At 41.3% G+C, this 23332-nt stretch overlaps 1 protein-coding gene across 9 annotated transcripts in view; it reads right to left on the bottom strand.

Moving 5' to 3' along the window:
- WWOX (WW domain containing oxidoreductase) overlaps positions 1–23332 on the bottom strand; it is a 946355-nt gene that overhangs the window by 697207 nt on the left and 225816 nt on the right. For all 9 annotated transcript variants that reach the window (XM_072819185.1, XM_072819191.1, XM_072819250.1 and 6 more), the window contains one exon: positions 6091–6179. In XM_072819185.1, the coding sequence (XP_072675286.1) occupies positions 6091–6179 (89 nt within the window). The remainder of the gene's footprint in view (positions 1–6090; positions 6180–23332) is intronic.

Here is a 23332-nt window from a genome sequence, read left to right as displayed (position 1 = left end):
GAGGTAGCAGAGCTGGGATTTAAATCTAAGTTCAATTGGGCCACACCAGGGGCTGGCTCTATGGCCCTAGTGCAAATCCAGCTCATCTCCTCTAGTTCTAAATAAAATTTTATTGGACATGGTCACGTTCATCTACTCAAATCCTGTCCATGGCTGCTTTCATGCTACAAAGGCAGAGCTGAGTAATTGCAACAAGGATCTTATGGCCTGGAAAGTCTAAAATATTTATTTTGTTGGTTTGCAGGTTTGTTGAATCCTGAATTACACCATACTACCCTGCGTTAGTATTTTTGTTTAATAAGAAATGAAGTATATTAAATGTTTCTGAAATTTTTAAAACGAATTATATTAAAAGATGCCTAAAGAATTAAATTTCAGGGCAGCCCAGGTGGCTCTGCGGTTTAGCACTGCCTTCAGCCCAGGCCCTGATCTTGGAGACCCAGGATCTAGTTCCATGTCGGGCTCCCTGCATGGAGCCTGCTTCTCCCTCTGCCTCTGGTGCTCTCTCTCTCTCTCTCTGTGTCTCTCATAAATAAATAAATAAATAAATAAATAAATAAATAAATAAATAAATAAATAAAATCTTTTTTAAAAAAGGAATTACATTTCAGAGACAAGAAATTTACTTATGAAGGAAATGTTCTTCCCTGGTATTTCTAAATATATTAACTGTTTTACAATATAATCTTTTGATATGCTAACATGGAAAATATATGGGATGGGGAAAAATTAACTTGTACACTTCTTAAACTTTTCCCTAAAAAATTATAATTAAGATCTTGATTTAGAGAGTTCATTACAGCTAAAATATGCCTCTCCTTTTCTTTTTTCTTTTAGATTTCATACTGGGTAGAAAAGCAAAGCAATATGATCCTTTGCTAGGCAAACCAGAAATGGATTTCTCATGTAGAGCAAAGAGTAATGCAGATATGTTGGCTAAAACATTATTCTTAAAATTGAGCTGAGAAGAAAAAGAAAGATTAAGCTGTAATTTACACATCGGTCTTCAGGGTAATTTATCCCTCAAAATGTAGAATTTATTTATAATTTATGGCCCACCCACTTCCATAGAAGGATTTGCAAAAGTAAAATTTGGAATAAGGATCCAAGAATATTATATCTGGGATTAGTAGATTCAAGTTCTGAGAGTAATTTAGTAAAAAGTAAAAATAAATAGCTTTGTTAAAGACTATCCCCTTCAAATGTTTAAAAAATAAAGAAAGCATTCTTAGCATTTTTTTAAAAACATCACTATTCTATATTATTTTCTAAATGAAACAAAGTCTAATTTCCTTAAATTATACTGGAGACAGAAAGTTGAGAAGGCAAAGTAAAAATCCATCATCAAAAATGAAGTTCTAGAAACCATCAGAATTGTATATATTATTTTAATATGAACTATCGATTTCAATTAATTTCTAGAACAAATCAAAGCCCTCGGTCAACATTGTAAGAGCTGATTGGTACCTGGGATCCAAGCCAAGAGTTTCCCATAGTATGTTCCATTACCAATTTTCAGAACTCCAGGATTGGAATCCAGGTGTTCATTATTTCAGGACTATCTGGAATTCAAATTTTTTTAAAGATTTATTTATTTATTCATGATAGACATGGGGGGGGGCAGCAGAGACACAGGAGGAGGGAGAAACAGGCTCCATGGCGGAAGCCCGACATGGGACTCGATCCCGGGACTCTAGGATCGCATCCCGGGCCAAAGGCGGGCACTAAACCGCTGAGCCACCCAGGGATCCCCTGGAACTCAAATTTTTAATATCTTCTGAAAAAGAAAAAATATCTACAGAGCTTCTAGTTCTAATAGCTGTCAAACTGTTTCAGGCCCTGTTCAAAATATGCACTGTTCAGTAAACTAAACAGCTAGAAACTAGAAATGAAAATGTACAAAAGTGCCACAAACAACAGAGTATTGGTGAAGAGCCTGTTGCATAAAATGCCAGTATTTGGTCTGAATGATTAGTAAAGATCCCAGCTCTCCATACTCTGATGGATGCCTCCGCCTGTCAGGCAGTGTAGAGCCTGGATGTTTTTCAGGATTGCAGTTTAAAGAAAATTTCCTTCAAAATTCAGTTTGGTTGGGACTTACCACAGGCTTTGGCTTGGAACTTTCCAGTAATGCCCAACATAATTCGACCTGAGACACACTGACCGACCGCTACCACCAACTCTGGGGAGAACTGTCTGGAAGCGGGCAAAGGATTCCTGGCCTGACCACCCAGAAGAGTGAGAGGAGAATAGCAGAATGAATGGATGCAAGTTGAGATGTGCAGAGGTACGGAGCAGTCAGGGAGTGCTGAGCCCCCGAAAACTGGCACGGGCAAGCAGCCACATGTGTCTTCTCCATAGCAGACTACGTTACCACCTATGCAGCAATCTTGCCCAAGAATTAAACGGGTATGGGACCAAGCCTCTAGAGTTAGCTACACTTCACAAGAAACTGAGGAGACAAAAGAACAAAAGAACATGTTCAACAACACCACAGGGATGCAGTTACTGAAGTATAGGATACAGAAAACTCTAGAAGGCAACCCTGTCACTTCAACAAGTTGCATTAATTACAAAAAAAAAAAATTTTTTTTTGAGGGGAAACCTACAGATTAAAGTGTATTCATTGTGTTTGAACAAACAACTGATTTAGACAAAACTGGATGAGAGCATGGAAACATGTCTTGTTTTTAATGGCGTGAAGCTGCTAGATTTTGGAGCAACTTGTTGCTCAGATACATCCCAGTACAGGAATCTGTGCTGAAACGTGGGACCGAAGTGTGAGACACAGCAAGAAGAGTTGTTCTCGATTCAGACACACTCGGGTTCAAACTGCAGATCCACCGCTGGCTAAAATTGGAAAAGCGATTTAGCCTCTCTGCGAAAGGCTGGAGCTTTTCAATTTGTAAACTAGAGATAAAAATGACTAATGCCTAGGGTTGCTGTAAGAAATTCAAGAGAGAATACCCGTATAAGTACTGAGCACCTTGCCTTGCACAGAATAAACAGCAAGCTGGCTGGCAGCTATTATTTTTTATAATCATTATTAGCAGCAGTGCTCATTCTAAAATAGCCTCCCACCCACCACCTCCTCCCCTGCCCAGAAAAAAGAAGATATCCCAGAATAGGCTAAACGCCCATGTCCTCCTGGTGGAAGGCAGATGGAGGGTGGGTCTGCATCACGACTGGCTGCCCCTTCAGCAGGGTTTGCACTTAGCATCTGTTTCTACCGTTCTCTGTGTTGGGCTACACAATCCGCCACCTCTCCTGGCACAAGGGAAGTGTGCATGAGCTGGAGCACAGACGTGGGGAATACACACAGGAGTGAGGAGCCTGACAGGACTTCTGGTGTACTCACAGGCTTCAAAATGGAATAGTAAATGGGAGTGTCCACATGGAATTTCAATGTGAGGGGTTTTTCCTCTCCTCAGTCCAACAGCACAAAAGGAGCCTGGTTCTGAACTGGCAGGCTTTCTTTCATTTGTCATTATGTTTTACACACAAGGAAATTTTCATGTCTGAAGATGGGAGGTGATGAGAAGCAGGAGGCTACACGTGGTTTTTGGCAGCCCAGCCACCTGCACTTAAATTCACTTCTGACAGTGCTCAGAATCTAAAGACCTGTAAGTACTAAACTGTCATCTGCCTATCCAGGAGAGATTTCACTTTGGCAGTATTTCAAAAGTAAAATCGCTCACTTTTTTATGCATATTTTCGCCACCACAATATTTCTCTAAGCCGTGTAAAAGGCTGGATCTCGAGAGACATATAAAAAGAGGTTTGTGGTACAGGGTTTTTTGCTAAAAGGGAAATCGCCTTTGTTTCTAAACCTAGAAGTACAAAAATTCAGTCATTTGCTAAAATCTAGGATTAGGGCAAAACGGGTGATAGCTTTCTCCAAGAGTTTGAGGTTGATGATTACAAAAGGCAGTTGAATTTGATGATTTCTGAACTACTTTCCCTAACGGTCCTGTTACGACTTGGAAGACAGTCCTATTATGTAACAGTTGGCTCTCCTTGGCCATACTGCTGCTTCCAGTGCGGCCTGACAAAGGAGCTGGGGGAAGCATAGAGAGAGGCAGCACTGTGTCAGGGAGAGCGTGATAGTCAGAAGTGGATGCAAGTCCCACAGCGGCTCCCAGTCTGCCAAGTGACCCTGCAAGGGTCACTCACTGTCTCCGATCTCAGTTCCCACTGCATTTCAAGTGAAAGATGGGGCCTTGTGGTGGATGAGCAGGAGGCCTGAAGGGACTATAGCAGAGGCTCTGGGCTACCCACTCCCCAGCCCACTTCCCGGCTGGGAGCCCTCAGATAACCACCTTTTCCCTTCCAGTCTTGCTCTCCTCATCTGTATAACCGAATAAGAAATAGCAGTAAATCAGAAAATGCACACAAAAGGTTCTCAGTGCATGGCGCATAATAAGCACTGGATAAATGAACTGCTACTGCTCATTGCTGCTATTACTATTATTATTACTATTTTTCCAAATAACCACAAAACAGTAGGTTGAGGAGTCAGCTCTGAGCAATAAAACTGCTTGCTGGCCTCTGAGATTATGGCTTCATGTCCAAGGGGAAGTAGGCTTCCAGTGGCCACTACTCTTCCCAGAGCCCAGAAGAGGGGCTGGGGCTTTGGAGGCACTCACTGAATGTGTGTTAAGTTAATGAGCAAGTGGATAAATGAGCGATGAAGTTATATACAAGCAAATGTCTTCCAAGCTATTGCTGTACTCTGATCTGACCTTGCCTGGGAGCTCTGGAAAGGGCTGGCAGCCACCAGCTGGCAAACACTGTGGAGAACACACACAGCAGGCTCATCCAGGTCTGTAGGCTCACCCGGGACATGACCCACTTGTTCTGTGAGTACGGGGCCTGCATTTACAGGGAGGGTGCAACTGCACTCAAGACTCTGACTCTAGATTTCAAACTCAAGGACTCAGCTCACTTGCTTGCTCCAGAAAAGGCTTTAGAGAGCAGACTTGTTGACAGTGTTCAAGAGCAGAGTGAGAAACTGAGGCAGATTCAAGAGAGACTGGACACTGGTCAGCACTGCGGGCACAGATCTACATAGTACCTTCTGAATATCTGGTTTAAATACCTCCCCATATATCCGTCATCTGCTTGGAGAACTATAAAACCAATGCTCCCAACACAGCCTAACCCGAAGACAACTCGTCATTTATCAGCATTCTCCCAAATTCAGTCATTCTGATGCCACTTCTGGAACTATCTTATCCTTGGCACCACCTGTACTGTTATTAACTTAATCCTCATGTTTAAATCAATTCACTGAAAAAAAAATTAAATGCAGTTATTTTTTTAAATGAAATTTAAACTACTACGTTAAATGAGAAACCAGTATTGCTTGCCCTCAATATGAGGGAACCATAAAAATAAACACTTGGAAACAAAATATTGTAATTAAAATGGAGCTAGCCACCACTGCTTGCTCCAGCTCCAGGTCTGAGGTCTGCTCTCTCTCTGTTAGGAAAGGAGGTTGGCATGTGATGGCATAAACACTTGCCAGGCCCTAGCTAAGGCTTCCTCCTTCGGGCATTCTGAAAAACAAAAAAGAAGGAAAGAAAAGAGTAACCTTCTCACAATATGAGTCCATGTTTTGGAACCACATTCATACACCGCATAAAATGGTTGCAGACGTAGAAACAGTAGAACCTTCTCCTGTCTGATTCTCGGCCTCCTTGAAGGACTGGATTAGTAAGGCTACTTGTTCTGGATGCAATTAAAATGCTTTTCCTCGATCCTAAGATGCACGGCAAACACATCGGTGATCAGGACACATCCTACAATCAGCTGGCTTTTATTAGCTATTTTTATTAGTGTTTGAATAGTGTCTTTCCTTTTTTATTGGGGGAGCTGTTATTAGATTGATGACACATCTCATAATGAGGGTGACTCAAGAAGTCAAAAAAATACGGTACACCTTAACAGGGCCAATATAAATGAGCCTGCTGTTTGGACGCCAGGACAACACAACAGCCTTGCATTGGTGTTTTCCCAATTGTGTTCATCTGATAAAGACATTACAATAGCAAGATATTATGATCTATAACCCTCCACTGGAACACTCACACATTCTTGGCCTTGAACGCTTGAGCAAAATGCTGCACGCTACGGAGCAGAGCGAGGTCCAGGGTCATTGCTTCTACCTTGGCTTTGTGCTGGAATGAGAGAAAATAAAAAGAAATGATAAATAACAGCAAGTTTAGTTCATGGTATCAAGTTACAGTAAATGTGTTATGGAACATGTCGGAATTCCCCTGTTTAATATTAGACGCCCAGAGAGAATATAAATCATTGGAATGAATGGAAGAACAGGGCTTTTACTGCCAAGTTTGGGAGGATGTGAGGCTGGGAATCTGCTAAAACCACAGGCTGGGGGTTGTGCTGTTTCACTCAGTGCACAGAGGATCCAAAGGGTCTTCAGGCTGAAGCATCTCCTCTCAATCTGTGTCCTAAAATAAAAACTCTAAAAATAAGGGAATGCCAGGACAAAGCCTGGCTCGTGTAAAAATTCAGTAGATGATATTTTAATCTCAAAAGCTGCCATGCAGGTTCTGAAATGATTCCATTGAGCCTGCATCAAAAATTAAAGATGATTCATTTAGAGAAAGTACAAAGCAGGCAAAACTCATTTATTCCAATGGACCCCGAGTGACCTAGATCCCACAAAGGAGCTCTGGTTTCACAACCCAGAAAACCCTCCAGATAGGTGGGGTACATGTAGATGATGACAATAACTACAGTCTGTTCCAGGCTGACCGTGGCCTGGGTACTTCCATGCACCAGCTCGTTTCCTCCCCATAACAACTGAATGGGTTATACTTCCCCTATTTTACATGTGGCCTCATTAAAGATCACAGAACTAAGAAGTGTCAAGGGTGAGGATTCAGTATGCCTGACACAAAAGCCCACATTCCCTTCTTGACAGAACCTGGAAGGCCAAGGGCATCAGGATTTGAAGCAATCATGTTCCACTGGAGAGTATCCTAGCATAATTCTGGAAAGATCAGGGTTACCGTCCAACTTGTTCTGTGTTTATGGGGCACCCCCAGTTTTTAAGTCTGGCTGGGCTGCAGGGTATGTAATTAAATACGATCACTTCTTAGACCCATTTCCTCCAAAGGACGGACAGCCAAGAATGCCAGGGCCACTGCCTGTTCAGGTGAGGAAAGTCCCAGCGAGCAAACGGCAAGGCTGGGAATTCTCATCTAGACTGTGATGCTACAGTGAGAATGCAGAGATGAACGTGGTACCTCTAATGCTATGAAGGAGATGCAAACAGCACTGCCATGCACATGCTCCATTCAACTGTCTTACTTGGGGGAGGGGTCCCACAAACTATGCTGAGATGCTTAGTCTTAGCATCCTGGGCTGTAACCCAAGTCCCAAGCCGTGAACAATAAGCATTAGCCAGAGGCAGCAGGGAGGCCAACTGACCTTGGCCATTGCACATTCTGAGCCTCATTTGTAAAAGGCGAATATTATCTCCTTACAGACTTGTGAGAATGGGTGTAAAGTACCTAACATCCAGCCTGGAAGAGAGAACTTCACTAGAAGGAGATAAGATGTCTACTGTGCCCAATTCTTTCAGGTCTGCAGCGAACTGTATTTGGGTGGGCTACAGCGCAGCATAATGGATGGAATGATGTTAATGAAGAGTGCATCAGACCAGCTTGCTGTTAGATCCTGAAGGATCCAGGGTATGTCTCCTAAAGAGCTCAGTTTTAGGGAAAGGGATGTAAGGTGACTAAATGACTGCCCCAAGCCCCAATAGCATATGGATGTTGTGAAGGCAGGGTGGCCAGTGTAGATTGAAGGTCCTTGAGTAACAGTGGCAGGGGCACAAATGTGCCAATTTTGGAAGGAGGAGGAGAAGCATTTAACCTGAGCCAGGAATGTGCTAACACATGGGTTTTGTTATGAGTTTCCTAAGACCAGAGAAGAACAAAGGTGGAGGATCCAGAATGACTTGAGGTCATACCCCTTGTCTTATAGAGAAAGACACCACTGATGGCAAAAACGAATGCCCTTGAGTGAGATTGTACTGTGTAGAGAGCTTGGGCCTCCAGACCAGGAGATAAATGCCACTCACCTCCTGTCTGCATGGCTGATTAACTGTCCCATGACTAAAATCTCTTCAGAGTACCGAGCCTGTCAATGGCTAACTTGTATTCCTCATAGATTCTTATGCCTCATAAATGCTTCACTACCCAGTTTGACATTAAGAGTTAGCAAATAAAGTGGCTTTTTACCCTCATCCTACCTGCTCTGGCCTCAGCCTTACTTCACTTAGGGCATGATGCTCACTGCTGCACACAGACTCTTACAGAACTTTGAGTGTATCACAAGAGGAAACCCAAATACTCATTGTATTGGGGAAAATGGTGAAGACATCATTCCTCTCAGCCAAACCCCTTAGGGACTCCCTAAGGGATATGCAGCCTATGTATCATAAAAATGCATATACATATTTCCCTCATGAAATGGTAAGAACATTCCTAGATGGTGACCCCAAAGCAATCTCCCAAAGAAAACGATGGCTCAGCCAAGTGGGCCACTATAACCTTCTGTATGCATAACTTACACTGGTCCTTCCCCTTCACTTTAAAATAAGGTACAGAGCTGCCACTACCAATGAGAACAAAATCAGAACATACACATCTAGAGGGAACAAGGGGTCACAAGCCACCAAGTAGTTCAACAGACTAATCCACAGGCTGTGGGTTACTAGGCTCCTGGGGACAGTGATTCAAGTCTACACACTATTACTCAGGTAATTCTCTTGCCCCCGGCATCAGGTTTCCTGTTTCTGCTACTGACCCTGAGAAATGCAGAGAAATTGAGTGCAATCTGGTAAGTTCAGGGAAGGAAAAAAAAAAAAAAAAAAAAACACCACTTTTAGAATCAGGGAGGGTGGATGTGTTTGTGTGCGTTTTGGGGGCCAGGAGGAAGGGTTGCTTTTCTGATTGTCTAACAAACCTGACAGCATTATAGAACTATTTATCGCAAGATGTGCCCTAAACGAGGATGCAGTGGCTGAGGCACTGCAAACAGAACCCATTTCTGAGGGATAAACTGCTGAGGGCTAGGTTGAGGCAAGAGGCTCTATCTGCCAGTGTGATCTTTCCTGCCACATCTGGCCAGGAACCTGGAACTGACCACAATGCACTTCCCTGGTTTTAACTCACCAACTTTCTGTTGTTGTTAACTTCAATTTGGAACTAATTATGGACTCACAAGAAGTGGCAAAAATAGCACCAAGAGTGCCCATACACCTGCCTCCCAGCACCACCAATGGTGACATCTTATCCATGTCTATAGGACATTATCAGAACCAGAAAATCAACAGTGGTGCAAACACAGCTCATTAAACCACAGACTTACCTGAGCTTCACCATTTTGGGGATACACTCATTTTCTTTTATTTGGAATATATTTGTGTATAATTCTATGACATTTTATTCTATTCATTTTATTCAAGATACATATAACAATCACCACATGCAAAATACAGACTGTTCCACCACCACTAAAGAACTGGTGGGTTTTTTTAAATTAAGATATGTTAAATTAGCATTTGCCATCTACAACATGAGAAGTCCAGGCCTTGTTTGGGCAGGGTCTGCTCTTTGGATTGGCAAAACAAGCACATTTACAAAGTCCCAAACCCCTTTGTAGCTTACAATGGGCAATAAGATACCATCCAAATTCATTAGTATGACTCACTCAACTGCCTCCATACCAATCAGGAGGAGGCACTTCAGTATCCTTACTGAACAGCTCCCAAAGCTCAATGTCTTAAAACAATCAAGGATTACTACTTGCTCACACTTCATGCCCATCTCAGGTCAGTTAGACCGTGTTCGCCGTGGCTAGCCAGGGTCCCAGGCAGATGGGGCCTCCACCTTCTGTAATATCACTAGCCTTTAATGTGAAGACGAGAATGTTGACACACTGCACATAAGTGGATCTCAAGGCCCCACCCTGCAGTACAGATGTTGCTTCTGATCACATTTTGTTGGCAGAGCAAGTCATGTGGTTATGCTTAGCTTAGGAAGGTACAACCCTCCATGTACTCAAAAATACAAATGGAAATACATATATATATATATATGTATATATATATATATATATATATATGTATATGTATATGTATATATATAAATGGTAATGACTAACACCCAGTCCATGACTTTGCCCTTTCCAGAGTTATTTCAGGCTACTTCCTATTTTACACGTTTATTAATTACAGAAAAATTCAGAAAAGACAGATGAATAAGGACAAACAAAAGGCATCTACAATTCCACTAACTCCAAAATAAACTGTTAACCTTCCATATGTCCCTCCCTTCTCCTTTGCCATCTAGATAGACAGATCTATCTACCCATCCATCCATCCATCCATCCACCTACCCACCTTTGTTTAACAGGAAGAACTTCATACCAAGAGCTTTGAATCTTAAAATGCTATAAAATGCCTCTCTCAACCCTTCCCCAAATCCTCACTCTTCTCTCTAATCACACCAGTATACAATCTTCTCATCTCAGGCAGAATAAGAATGTAAATTTATTTTAAATTATGTATACAGATGCTGGTACCCATCATTTTAAGACAGAACTGCACAGGTGGCATCCCACACATGAAGCATCAGGCAACTTCTAAGTAGCTGAGAAGCCCACCTGCTCCCGACACCCCGGGCTCAGCCAGAAAAGCATAGTAATTAAGCAACCCACATGCTCTTCCTCCATTTCCCTGGGATCCGGGGACACTTGCTGGTGACACAATTCACGGACACCCTCAATAGGCCAAGTCTTCTTGGACTTTATTAAGTTCCAAAATCTGCCTGAGTGATTCAAGAGTCTGTAAATGCCAAACCAAAAGGACTGCTCATTATATGAGTTGTTGTCATTAAATGAGTGATCTCTCATATCATTTTATGACTACAAACTAGCCAAGTGTGACTCAGATGTGATACCGCCTGAAACCAAAAGAACCATATGGGGATCATGCGGTATTTAAACGAAGAAGTGGGGAAATGTTGTCATCCACAGCAGAGACAGCAGAGCCAGGCTGACCTGGAAGCCACAGCCCCGTGTGGTCACAGCCTTGGCAGCATTGACTTTAGGGCAGCTATATGGATGCTCTCGGCCTCAGCTGCCTCAATGGAAAATGGGCATTGGCCTTGTATGGTTGGGGTAAAGATGAGATATCCTGTATATAAGCCCTGGGGCACTTAAAGAATGACTATTATAATCATTACTCGGAAAGCCACTGCTAAAACATGATACTCCTTATTTTTCAATAATAAAGCATATTAGTAATTGTGGTCTCCCTTCATTATTTCATAAAATTAACATAAGTAACTCAGAGAAAGTTTGAATAGCAATTCAGCAAAGGAGGTGATATCTGACTCCAAAGCAGGAAGAAGGGGGCTTGCTGAATCCCCCCGAGGCCATGTAATCCAGTTTCCAAATTCAATGAGTGGTTTGAACCTAAAAGATATTGGTAAAGGCCATAGACTCAAGCTGTATTGTCTGGGTCAGCACTGACCAGATGGGCAAGTTACATCTCTCATTTGTACATTCCGCTTTTCCTTCTATAAAACAGAAATCCTGGTAGCACCTGCCTTACCAGGAAGTGAGGTGATCTGTGTAAAGCACTTGGAATAGTGCCTGACTACTTGACAAGTATTCTGTAACTGTTAGCAATGAATATCCTTATTGTGATTATTTTTGTTGTCATTCATACCTTGTTAGCACCATCACCACCACCATCACCATCATCACCACCATCACCACCACCACCACCACCACCACCACCATCAGCATCATCACCATTACCACCACCACCATCATCATCATTATCATCACCATCATCACCACCACCATCATCATCATCATCATCATCATCATCATCATCGGCGGCAGCATGGAATCACTTCACTCGTCACTGCAAGGGCTGAATGGGACATAACCGGCCAACAGGAATGATCATAGAAGGTTGGCCATGAGTCCTTGCCGCATAGTACCTTTTATTCCTACCAATCCCCAACCCAATGGGGGCAGCTGTCACCCACCATTTTATAGATGTAGAAACTGAAGTTCTGAAAGCTCTTACACAACTTCACCCAGATAACAGTGGCAGAGCCAACGTTCACCCTAAGCCATGATTTTATCACTCTTCCATGCTCCAAAATGCCTACAAAAACTTCCTGTTCTCTCCCCCTCAACTCTTTTGCCCCCCAGAGGCCCTCACATCAAGGCCAACCCCAGGAAACCCACTAGGTCTATCAGTGCCTTATAAAGAAGCAGCATACTGTCCTGCTGTTGGTCAACCATAAGAGAGACAATATTTACAAGTGTGAATTCATTCACTAATTCTGCCTCTAAAGGTAAATATATATATATATTCCATAGCTTCTATTCCCTTTACTTATTTTCTTCTTCCCCATATCATTGCATCACTCATAATCTGCTTATCATCAGTGGAAGAACAAAAAAGATAACATCTCATGGCAATAGGCCTTTAGAAGACTGTATTTTTGTAACTAATTCAAGTGGCCAACCATACTTCAAAAACAAACTTTCACTTGAAAATCATCATTAATTATACACTGCCTGTGAATTAGCTGGGAGTGTATCGATGCGTTCGCCACACAATCTGATTTCTCCCTGTAACGAATCCAAAGCATTTGGTGTGGGAACCAAGAGCTGTTGGGCGTTATGTGTCATGCTCAATTAATCAAGTAAGTATACTTCAAATCTAGTATGTGACCCTTGCTTCCTCCACTCACCTTGACCACACTCACACTTTTGACCCAATCCTAGAGCAGGAGCTCTAGTGAGAAGAGCTCTTCATTTTGTGTTGAAAGCATCATCTCTGAGTTGGTCAAAAAGAAGAGTACACAATACAGTTGGAGGTTGGGAAGATGGAAAAACCCAGATACACTGAGCAAGTGCAGGGAGCCCAGCCTCCAGCATGCCCAGAGGAAATTCTCCTTCAGCAGTAGGGGCTCATCCCATGCAATGGCAGATACAAGATTTACTGTTTAAGGGCAATGAGCTATTGTATATCCTAACTTGAAGGTGCCAATCTAGGAGGATTTGATGGGTGTGCACCTACACCTCTCTAACACTGATAGAAGAATTCATTTCTGTGCTTCTCTAAAAAAAGTTCTCATTTACATACATTTATTAATTATAAAAGCTGAAAAAAATAAGGAGCACCTATGATATGCCTGGCATTTATTTTTCACTTAAGAGTAATGTGAAAAATCTTTTGAAGTGTAATCATTTCCTCCATTTTATAGACTAGAAAACAGAGGCTGATAAAAGTTTAAAGTAGCATGGCTAGTGAGACACAGACCCAGGTTTCCAACTGAGATGTGGCCAGCTCCCGAACTCTTATCTTTGCTGGATAGCACACTACGCTGTACCCCTGTCGTCATATTCTTCAACATATATAACACCAAGAAGCTATAAAGAAATTAACATCATCTATATATTCTTATTTGTGTCTATTTTATATCATATTTATTTTATACGCTTAGAATTTACAAGAGAAGCCTATTGCTGAAGGAGAAAATGTAACTAAGGCAATAATCTACATTCAGAGCTTATTGCTAATGGCATCCTGCAAATTCTAATCCAATGGGCCTTAATTGCATTATGCTGATGTCTCTCACCCTTCCACTTTACATACTCTCAGTCCTGATTTTATGTTCTGAAACCTTAAATAGGACTTGTCACATTTACAACAGCAACAGACACTGGCGCTGAGCATAATATTGACATGACATTATTCACTGAACTACAATGCGGACCTAACTAAACTGGTTTAATAATTCATCAATATCCTATGTGGGACTTCAGAGCACTAATTTCTCCAGTATAATTTAAGTGATGTTAGTGGTGGCAACAAATGGCAATCTCCTCACTGAGGAGCGCAAAAGTGGATGGATTCTCATATCTACTTTCGGCTCTGGTACCTTTCCATCAAACAACCCACACCAGATCATGAGTAAATTGACAGGGAATTTGCCCAATCTTGGCCGAGCCTAAACATCAAAAGTATGCACTGGTAAATGCTCTTCCTGATAGGGCATCCCAGAGAAAAAGAGAGTCTCAGAGTCTCTCTTCTGGCTCTAAACATTTCATTGGTCTGCATACCACTATGCATTTAACAAGAAAAATACTCTTAGAGAAGGTTCTATGTCTCCAAGTAGGGAACAAAACCAAAACAAATCCTAAGCAAAGCCCAAGAGTTTTTGTAAAGTCTTGAGGGATACGGACTGAATTTGTCATTTCTAACCTTTAGATCAACCCTCAGCATCAACTCCTACTCCAGGGTCCCCATGAGCACGGCCTAACCCTTCCCTCCCCTCCCTTGCAAAATACACAAACAGCCCTAATAACAAAATCATGACAACTCTTTCTTCATTATATACAGGTCAAAAATTTTGCCTTGTGTTGCTGGAACTCAATTTATAAAATAACTGTATCAATATCTATAGGTAATTGTGAGGCTGATTCAAGGAGAAATTGCACTGGGTAACAGCTTATTTAATCTGGTGTATGAGTTACATGCCACGTAAAGCAAAACTATTAAAAATGCTTAGACAGTAATTGGCAATATTTTGCACTCTGGATAAAAAATGCTTATCTTGCCAGAAACTAACAAGAGAGTGAAAATATTCGAAAACCTTCCAATTTCCCTCTATGCAATGCATTCACTTTGCAGCTTAAAAACAGTTTAAGGAAGGACAGCGGATGGCACAGGAGTTTGGCAGTCAACATGATTGTGCATTTATGCCTTGCTATTGAAGAAAGAGCCTTTTTTCATAGTGAATTTTTCATTCTAATGTAAGTGATGATTTACGTTAACTATAGGTAAAGCATGGTTACATTTTCCTGAAGGATTGCAGGCAAGTAAAGAGTACTACAATAAGTTGAAGCATAAAAGCTTTCTCTGTCATAATATTTATTATAATGGCATATAAAATAGCTGAAATAAATAATAGATGACTAAAGGTAAATTCATATGATAAAGAATCCTTCAGCAGACACCATTACTTTTGACTGCTCTAGTTTTATACACAGTTGAAGACTCTTAATAAACAGGCCCTATATCTTATGTAAGTACTGGAAACATCAAAGATGTGCTTAAAAGGCAACATACTGGACGTGAGCTAATTTACTGTATAATTATATTCTTAACAGGAACAGTATATATATTTTGAATGTTTAATAGCTGTGTTCTTCATGAAACTTGTTAAGCATCGGAACCCCCTCTTTTGGGGAAGTCACAGATAGAAGTATCAGTGCACTACCCCCTCATTTCACAAAGAGATGCAGAGTAGAAAACACAGAGATCTGGCGCCCATTGATTACCTGGTGGCAAGCCAAGAATGCTTAGTTGAATATAAAGAGAAAAGTAAGATTTCTCTGCTATGGTTTAGAGGATTCTGAATTCCTCACAAAGGACTCATGAAGTTCGGAGAACCTCAGATGGAGAGAAGTGATTGTAAATAGAATCTTTCGTATGGAGAATACCACACATGGATTGGACAGCATCTCTCTCAAGGGTTCTCAAGCAGAAGCACTCTACTTCTGAAGGGACATCTGGCAAGTCTGCAGAAGTTCTGGTTGCCACAGCTTGTTGGAGGGGTGTACCGGCATCTAACAGTAGAGGTTAGCAATCCTACTAGACATCCTACAACAAATAGGTAGTACCCTGACAACCGGCCCCAGATGTCAACAGTGCCAACTTGTACGTGTGAGTTTGGTGAGAGGATCTCTGACCCACGCTAAGTAGTCAGTCTTCAGCTACTTAAATGTATCATGGGTTGTAAAAATCAAACTGGCTCCCTGATGAAAGTACAAATAATGCACAAGTGATTTTATGAAGTGAAAACAATTCCCAAATCCCACTACCCAAAGATAATGAGAATGACAGCGTGACACAAATCCTTCCCGAATATAATTTCTACACATACAAAAACATGGCGCAACAATGTTTTCCTACAAACACAGTATTGTAGCTTACATGTTATTTTATAGTATTGTTTTTCCCAACTAATACATAATCTGATGTATCTTAATAGAACTCTACTCCCACTTATTCCAACCAGTATGTTTAGGTCATTGAAGGGGCTGCTCAATCATTTATTAAAAACTGATCCCCTTAGGAGAACACAGCCCTCCACAACCTTCACTAGCTTTGGGAACTTACTGCTTAAATTCCCAGTGTCTAACCTTCCCTGTCTATAAGAAAAGAAATCATAGAAGACTGTCCTCCTCAGGGTTGCTGTGAGGATTCAGGGAGATAGGAGCCATGAAAAGCACATTATATTATACGGATGCTCTGGGAGTGTTAACCATTGCTTTTATTGTAATTAATATTATTTTATATTCTTTCCAGTTTCTTGTTACTGAAAGCAATGATGCAATACCTGTACTTCACAATATCTGAAGAGTTTCTATAGGAGAAAATTCCTGGAAGTAGAATTGCTAGATCAAGAGATGTCCACATCTTAAATCTTGATTGATTTTGCTGGGTGTCCTCCAAAAAGGTTCTAACAATTGCCATTCCCAAGAATGCTGAGGGAGACCATGAAAGAAAACCCAAACAACCAATAATTCACATTGACATTTATAGTAAATTAAAATGCAAAGTTTTATAATTCGGTCTCAAATACCTGATACCCAGCAAGTGTCACAGAGCAGGTTTTTGAGACAGGATTTAATTGAGGAAACGAATGAAAAACGTACCACCAAACTTAGGACAAATTCAGAAGGAGAGATAAAACTAGGCTAATGATATTAGCAGCAATGGCTTTCCATAAGCCATTTGGGAAGCCGGGCATTTCTCCTGCTGCTTCATGCTGGCAGGCTTGGCCATAATGCTGGATGATGGAGATGAACTTGATATGCAAAGCATGCGGTAAACACGGAACAGCATTATCAAAGCTGAGAAGTGACCATGGTGGTTATTTTTAGTTTATGGATGAATCCAAAGGGAGAAACCTTTCAAAAGTTCTACAAAAACAAGGCAAAGTATTCAACAAATAATATGGAAAAGATAACACACACATACACACACACCTCAGAGAAAAATGAGGCGGCATGTGTCTAAGCAGCCTCTTCTAGGTTCCAACCAAAACACCCATAAAGGCAGAAACAGATGAGGACACACACAAAAGAAAGGTCACAGTCAAGTGATCCCCAAATGCTGGGCATCTTTTACATGAGCTGCAAAACCAAATAAATTATGTTTAAAAAGGGGTTGGAGACAGAACTGAAACAACAATAACAAGGAAGGTATTTTTTATAGAAGGGAGATTTCACTGAGTCATTAAATCATGTATGGTTTAGTTAACATGAGAGATATAAATAACTTTACACTTTGTAAGAGAAAATTTAGGTATGTATATAGAAATTGCCAGAGTGACTCTGAGAGAGAGCAAGACAGAAGAGGAAACAGAGAATGAAGGAGAGAGTGAAGGAAGGAAGGGGAGAAGGACAGAAGGAAGAGCTTTTAGCTTCTAAACGAGCAGCAGGCGAGGGATATATGGGATACATGAGATATAAAGAAACTGGATCAATCCAAAAAAGTATCCAAAAAGAAAAAAAAAGTATCCCAAAATAATTAAATTTAATAATAAAGGAAAACACTTGGTAGAGAGGAAACACGAAATAAAATTCAGAAATGAGTACTAATATAACCATACTCATGAGAAATATAAATGTACTTAAATTCACATATTAAAAGGCAGAAGCCAAAAGACTAGATTCTAAAAATCACCTCCAGGTTGTATATATGGAAAGAGAGACTAGAATCCCTCAAAATAGTTCTCCCCTTTCTACAGTGTGGGGTTTGCAGAGAAAGGAGTAGAGCCAGAAAGTACATTTCCCAGTGCACATGGAGGTGGGTGGAGCATCCAGGCTTCTACCAAAGGCCTGTAAATAGGATGTGTAACTCCAGGGCTGTTCCTCTTATGAATTAGGCGGCGAGTATTTTCATTCTCCTTCCTTATGATGAATGTAGATTATACTATTTTCCTAGGGCCAGAGGGGCCCCAGGTGAAGAAAGCTGGAATATTTATTCACCAAATGAACAACAGCCACCTGTTGATCAGGGACATCCATGTGGATCTGTGTCATACACTGGAAATCACTTGGTAAAACTGTTTTCTGTCTACCCCTTGAAAGGCCAATCAAGTACCTGCCAAGCCAGAAGCTCAAGAGAAAAGCCAAAGGTCAGTGTGTAGGGGCTTCTTCATGCTGCTTCAATGGAGACATTACAAGAAAGACGTGTGCTAAGGGAAGAAGAATCCTCCAGCTGACAGCAATGAAATCAGGCACATCAGAGAGTTGAAAAAAAAAAATTGATCCTAAAGCCCAAATAGCGTAAAATAAGCCTGAAAAAGTCTTTGAGAGACAATAGCCATTATGACTTCTGAATTAATTTAAAAAAATTCAGCCCAGTAAGGTATATCAGGTTAGTGATAACTGCTTTTCCACTGAAGCCGGTTACTCTGGATAGTTTCATGCTCTTGAGGAGAGAGAGAGAGAGAGAGAGAGAGAGAGAGAGAGAGAGAGAGAGAGAGAGGTGGGCCAGTGAGGGCTTGTCGGACAGCTGAACCAGGACAGCTTCAGGAAATAAAGTCCAAGCAGAAGCCAAGGGAAGGGAAGCCCATGAAGAGTGTCAGAGTGAGGCCAACACCTGCATACAGAGCCAAAGCAGTGGACGGATGTCCTGTCCCCTCAGTGCACAAAGCATGCAGGTTTGGGCATCGGCACATGGCCACAGTCACATCTGACTTGCTCTGTGGTCTCCTCTCTCATAGCCAAATGGGACGAATGAATCACATTGGCCAATTCTGTTAAAAGCCAGCTAAGTTACAGACTGCATGTTTTCAAAAGAGCATCTCAGACAGCATTAGAGTGGGGAGGGGGAGGGAGGGGGACACCACCTTATAAATGTCCATTAGAAGCCACTTTGGAATGGCGTGCATGCTAAAGCAGCCTGGCCATACCACACGCTCTCCCTGCCTCTTCAATATTTATAAGCGGCATCTTCCCCTTTCCCTTTGGCTTGACGATACACATGTTCCCTACAGGCAGGGCTTCCGCCGCTGCAGCGTGATGGGATGACCCAGAGTTTCACCTCTGTAAAGGGAGGCCCTGGTCCATTTACTCTTTTTTTCCTAAATGCAAGCACTGGCTTTATGAAGCTGTACTCCTTTCTGGGATGCCGGGCCTGCCTTGCAACCCTCAGGAGGACCTGGGGGTTTTATGGCTGAGGGTCATACTTTCCAGTTAAGCCAAGTGTCAACTGTCATCACATGTGTCAAACCTTAAGACATCTTTCCCCTGCATAAATGTACAAAATCTGTTCCATGAGGCAAACATTCACTGTGAACTAAACGCTTTTGAGGACCAACTCTCTGGCAGATACCATACAGGGAAGAGACGATAATAGATTTTCCCACATTTTACCCCGTGGAACCCTTTTTTTTTTTTTTTTTTTTACTTTCTTAATAACATTTTATTTTCTTTTTTTTTTTATTTAGAATTTTTTTAATTTATTTTTTATTGGTGTTCAATTTACTAACATACAGAATAACCCCCCAAGGTCGACCTATTTTATAAATAAAAGAAAGGCTATGAAATCATGAAAAATCTGATCAAAAATCATTTAATTAGTAGCTGGCAGAACTGGGATTTCAGTTTTCCCTCCACTCTGATAAGCCAATTCTCTTTACAAGATACTAATATTGTCTTGGCATCAGAACTTCCCAACTCTGAAATTATCCCTGAGTCCAGAAGAGTTTGGTGTGGCCAAACATACCACTACTAAGAATGTTGTTCCTTCTATGAACCTGAAATCTTTTACACTCTTATGTTTAACTTTGCCCATTAAAATTTTAACTTTATGATGAAAAAAACAGCTAACTTCAACCTCTCCCCCTATTCCCTTTCCCCAGGCTTTGGCTTAACCAAGTTTGATAACTAAGTCTTGTGTAATTTCAATTGTTTCCATATGTGGAAAATATGATACTAATTAAACCACCTGCTCATTCTGATCTCATAGAACAGATTTTTCTTTCCAAATGGACTTAAGTCCTCTAGAACAGGGGTCAGCAAAGTTTTTCTTGAATGGGCCAGATAGTAAGTATTCCAGGTTTTGTGGGCCATATAAACTACTCTGCTTTTGGAGCATGACAACAAAAACCGCCAGAGATAATGTAAATCAATGGGCATGGCCACATTCCGATAAAACTTGACTTACAAAAACAGGCATTGGGCTGGATTTCCTCCCAGAAGAGCACAGTTTGCTAACCTCCATTTTAGAACACAATCAAGAAAATTGGGTGGGCTTCCTGAAGTCTGACAGCCTTGAAATTGTTATGACTTATAGATTCCAATAAATGAAAGAGAAAAAAGGAGAACACCAAATGCGTATCTTCAAGTGTGTGTTGTTTATCACATAGAACATTGGATAGAGAGAACACACAGCATAAGGAGCCCCAAATTGTGTAGAATTAAGGATGGCCAGTGAGCATCTGCTAACACTTCCTTGTGACTCATGTCTAGTATTAAATGATCTAAATTTCAGAAACATTACACTTTGTAATAAATATCAGCACTAAATGGTTCCCACAATTCTACATGTCTACTGGCACCTTTTTGAACTATGTTTTAGAATCTCTAGAAGCTTATAAAAACCAGTCAAAAATTGAAATTGTGGTTTTCTAGACATTTTCTAAGCATGCAAATTCTTAGGCATTTGGTGACGGAAGAATTGACGTTTTTTTTCCCCCACTGGGTTCTATGTGCCCAGATCTGCTAAAAATTCTCTCTAGAAACCTAACAAAAAGCACCAAATCACAAGCCTCATCTTGCACACTGGGTATGTGGCATGATGTTTCTGTCCTCTTCATATGCATTTGTATTTCAGAAAAACAAAAACAGAACAGCAGCAACAACAACAAAACAATGTTTCTATTAATGAAAAGAAAGCTACACGCTTTTTTCTTCATTGGAGAGAAGAGAGGTGCAAACGTAGACAGACACGGGCTACGTGGGTTGGGGGGCACCGGGCTGAGATGGGCAGAAAAGTACACCCACAAAAACAAAACAATGAACACATGAAATAAAGAGACTGCTCACAAAAAGAGTTGCTAATGAGGCCATTTCTTCGATGTCCTAGAATTTTTCTAATCCAAATGACACCAGGAGATTAAGGGTGATTGATAGAATATAGTCATTTCATAAAGGAAGAAGAATTAAAGTCATATTATTAGTCAGGAGAATCCATGCCCTCTGCTAGGGACAGCAAGGATGGTCCCTCCAGCAGGTCTCTGAATCATCTGGCCATGGGTGAGGGTTTGGTTCCCTCAGCCTTGCCAGAACTTAGTACCAAGCTCTGGTGAGGACCAATTTCTTACAGGAAGGATGCTCTCTGGGCCAAGAACCTACCAAGCACTTGATTTACAAGGATATAAATATTTCAAAATAAATACAAACTCCTCTAACTAACAGGAAAAGATGTAAAAGAGGCAGTAACATAACCAGCAACTGGCTCAGTGCGCTGGGATCCTCCAAGTGACACCCAGTTGCATAGACTGCAGCACGCCAGCAATCACGCTGACAGTGACGAAGGATGGTAGAGCCACACCAGCTACTCTGGCCACCTTCCCAGCCCAGCACTTTGCATCCACACAGATTTCCTTCTTCATCCTCAGCACCTTTAAGAAGGTGCTATTAACATCTTTATGCTGGAAGTGAGAAAATGAAAATTAAATAACTTGAGGTCATAAAATCAGACGAAGGGAGGATATAAACCAGGTCTAACTGACCTCAAATCATCTGCCACTCCCCACCCACAGTACACACAATTACTGTGACCATGACCATGAACAGGAGAGGGAAGGGTGCAGGCTATCAGAATCCTTGCAAATGATGAAATTCCAGGTACCTAAGCAGAATGGGAGAAGGATAAGAACACTCAGGAAGAGTCCAGAAAGACTACATGTGCAGAAAAAAAATGCATAGAAAACACCCCGTTCCCCTCTCTCCCAAGATCCATAATCATATGCTGCACTATTCCCTGCAAGTGCAGACATACACAGGGTAGCACATTAATCCTTCAAACACTAACAGATGCTGGCAGGGATTTAGACTGGAATGTATTTACAAAGTGACAAATTATGTTCTGTATTATATAGAGAGAGAAAGAGCACCCACAAACGGGCTGATAAATGTCAGCTGCAGTCATGACAAACGGTTTATTTTTATTATACTGTAACCACAAATGTTTTTTTTTCTTGTTTTTTTTTTTTTTTTCAGGGAGTCCCAAAGATTTATTTGTTGCAGGGAAAAAACAAGATTATATATGACACAAAGTAATAACTGTAAGATCACTGATATTCCGGGCACTCTGCCCTCCTGGAAGGCTACAGCCAAGCAGAACAGTGCTACTAAAAATGCTACCTTCTCTGAAGCACAGTAAATGGTTAATAAATCAGAACCGATACAATGCCTTGTAATTAGATATAGCCTTAGTTCACAGACCAGCCAATTGATAGACAATATCCAATTCCCCCTTTACTGGCTATCAGGAGGGTAGAGTAACTATTAAAATAAATTTAATGGCTGTGACAGGTAAGAAAATATACCAGAAGCTAAAATGTAATCAGTATATCCAAACCCAAAATAAAATTATAGTCTTTGCTACAAACAGGGTCCCTGGAAAGGAGGCTTATGGACAGAGAGCGACATCCACAGGCCGGTAAGGGCAAGGTCACTAACTCCAAAGGAATGTTCAACCTTGAAAACAAGATGGGGCGGGGGGGGGGGGGGGGGGGGGATTTGGCCTGGGGCCAAGAGAAAATGTAAGCATTTATTATTAAGAAACCATTCGGAAGAATTCCTTTGAGCCACTCGGTCAGTCAGATATTGGCGGTAGTGACAGGCATTGTTGAGCAAGCACCATGGCAAGATGGCGGAAAGGTGGCTGGAATGCACACCCCTGGCTTCTCGCCTGGGCTCTCCCCTGACCCCATATGTGACCTTGGTTAAGAGGTGATGATAACAGGAGGGCCAGCAGAAGAAAGGAACAGCAGTGGTCAAGTAGGTTCACTAGAAAGAGGGACATTTTCTCTTTTGGGACTCTCAGGTGCGTATTTCTTGTGAAATCACTGCAAATTAAAACTCCCTATACTTGCATGCTCTAAAAGCAAGATTTTAGAAAAACATGACAGGATTACATAAATACATTATAAATACGTTTAAATCCACAGATTGC

Source organism: Canis lupus, chromosome 3 (genome assembly GCF_048164855.1).
Source record: "Canis lupus baileyi chromosome 3, mCanLup2.hap1, whole genome shotgun sequence".
In the NCBI taxonomy this organism is placed as follows: Eukaryota; Metazoa; Chordata; class Mammalia; order Carnivora; family Canidae; genus Canis; species Canis lupus.
Note: the sequence above shows the minus strand (reverse complement) of the source record. Positions and strands in the feature narration are given on the sequence as shown.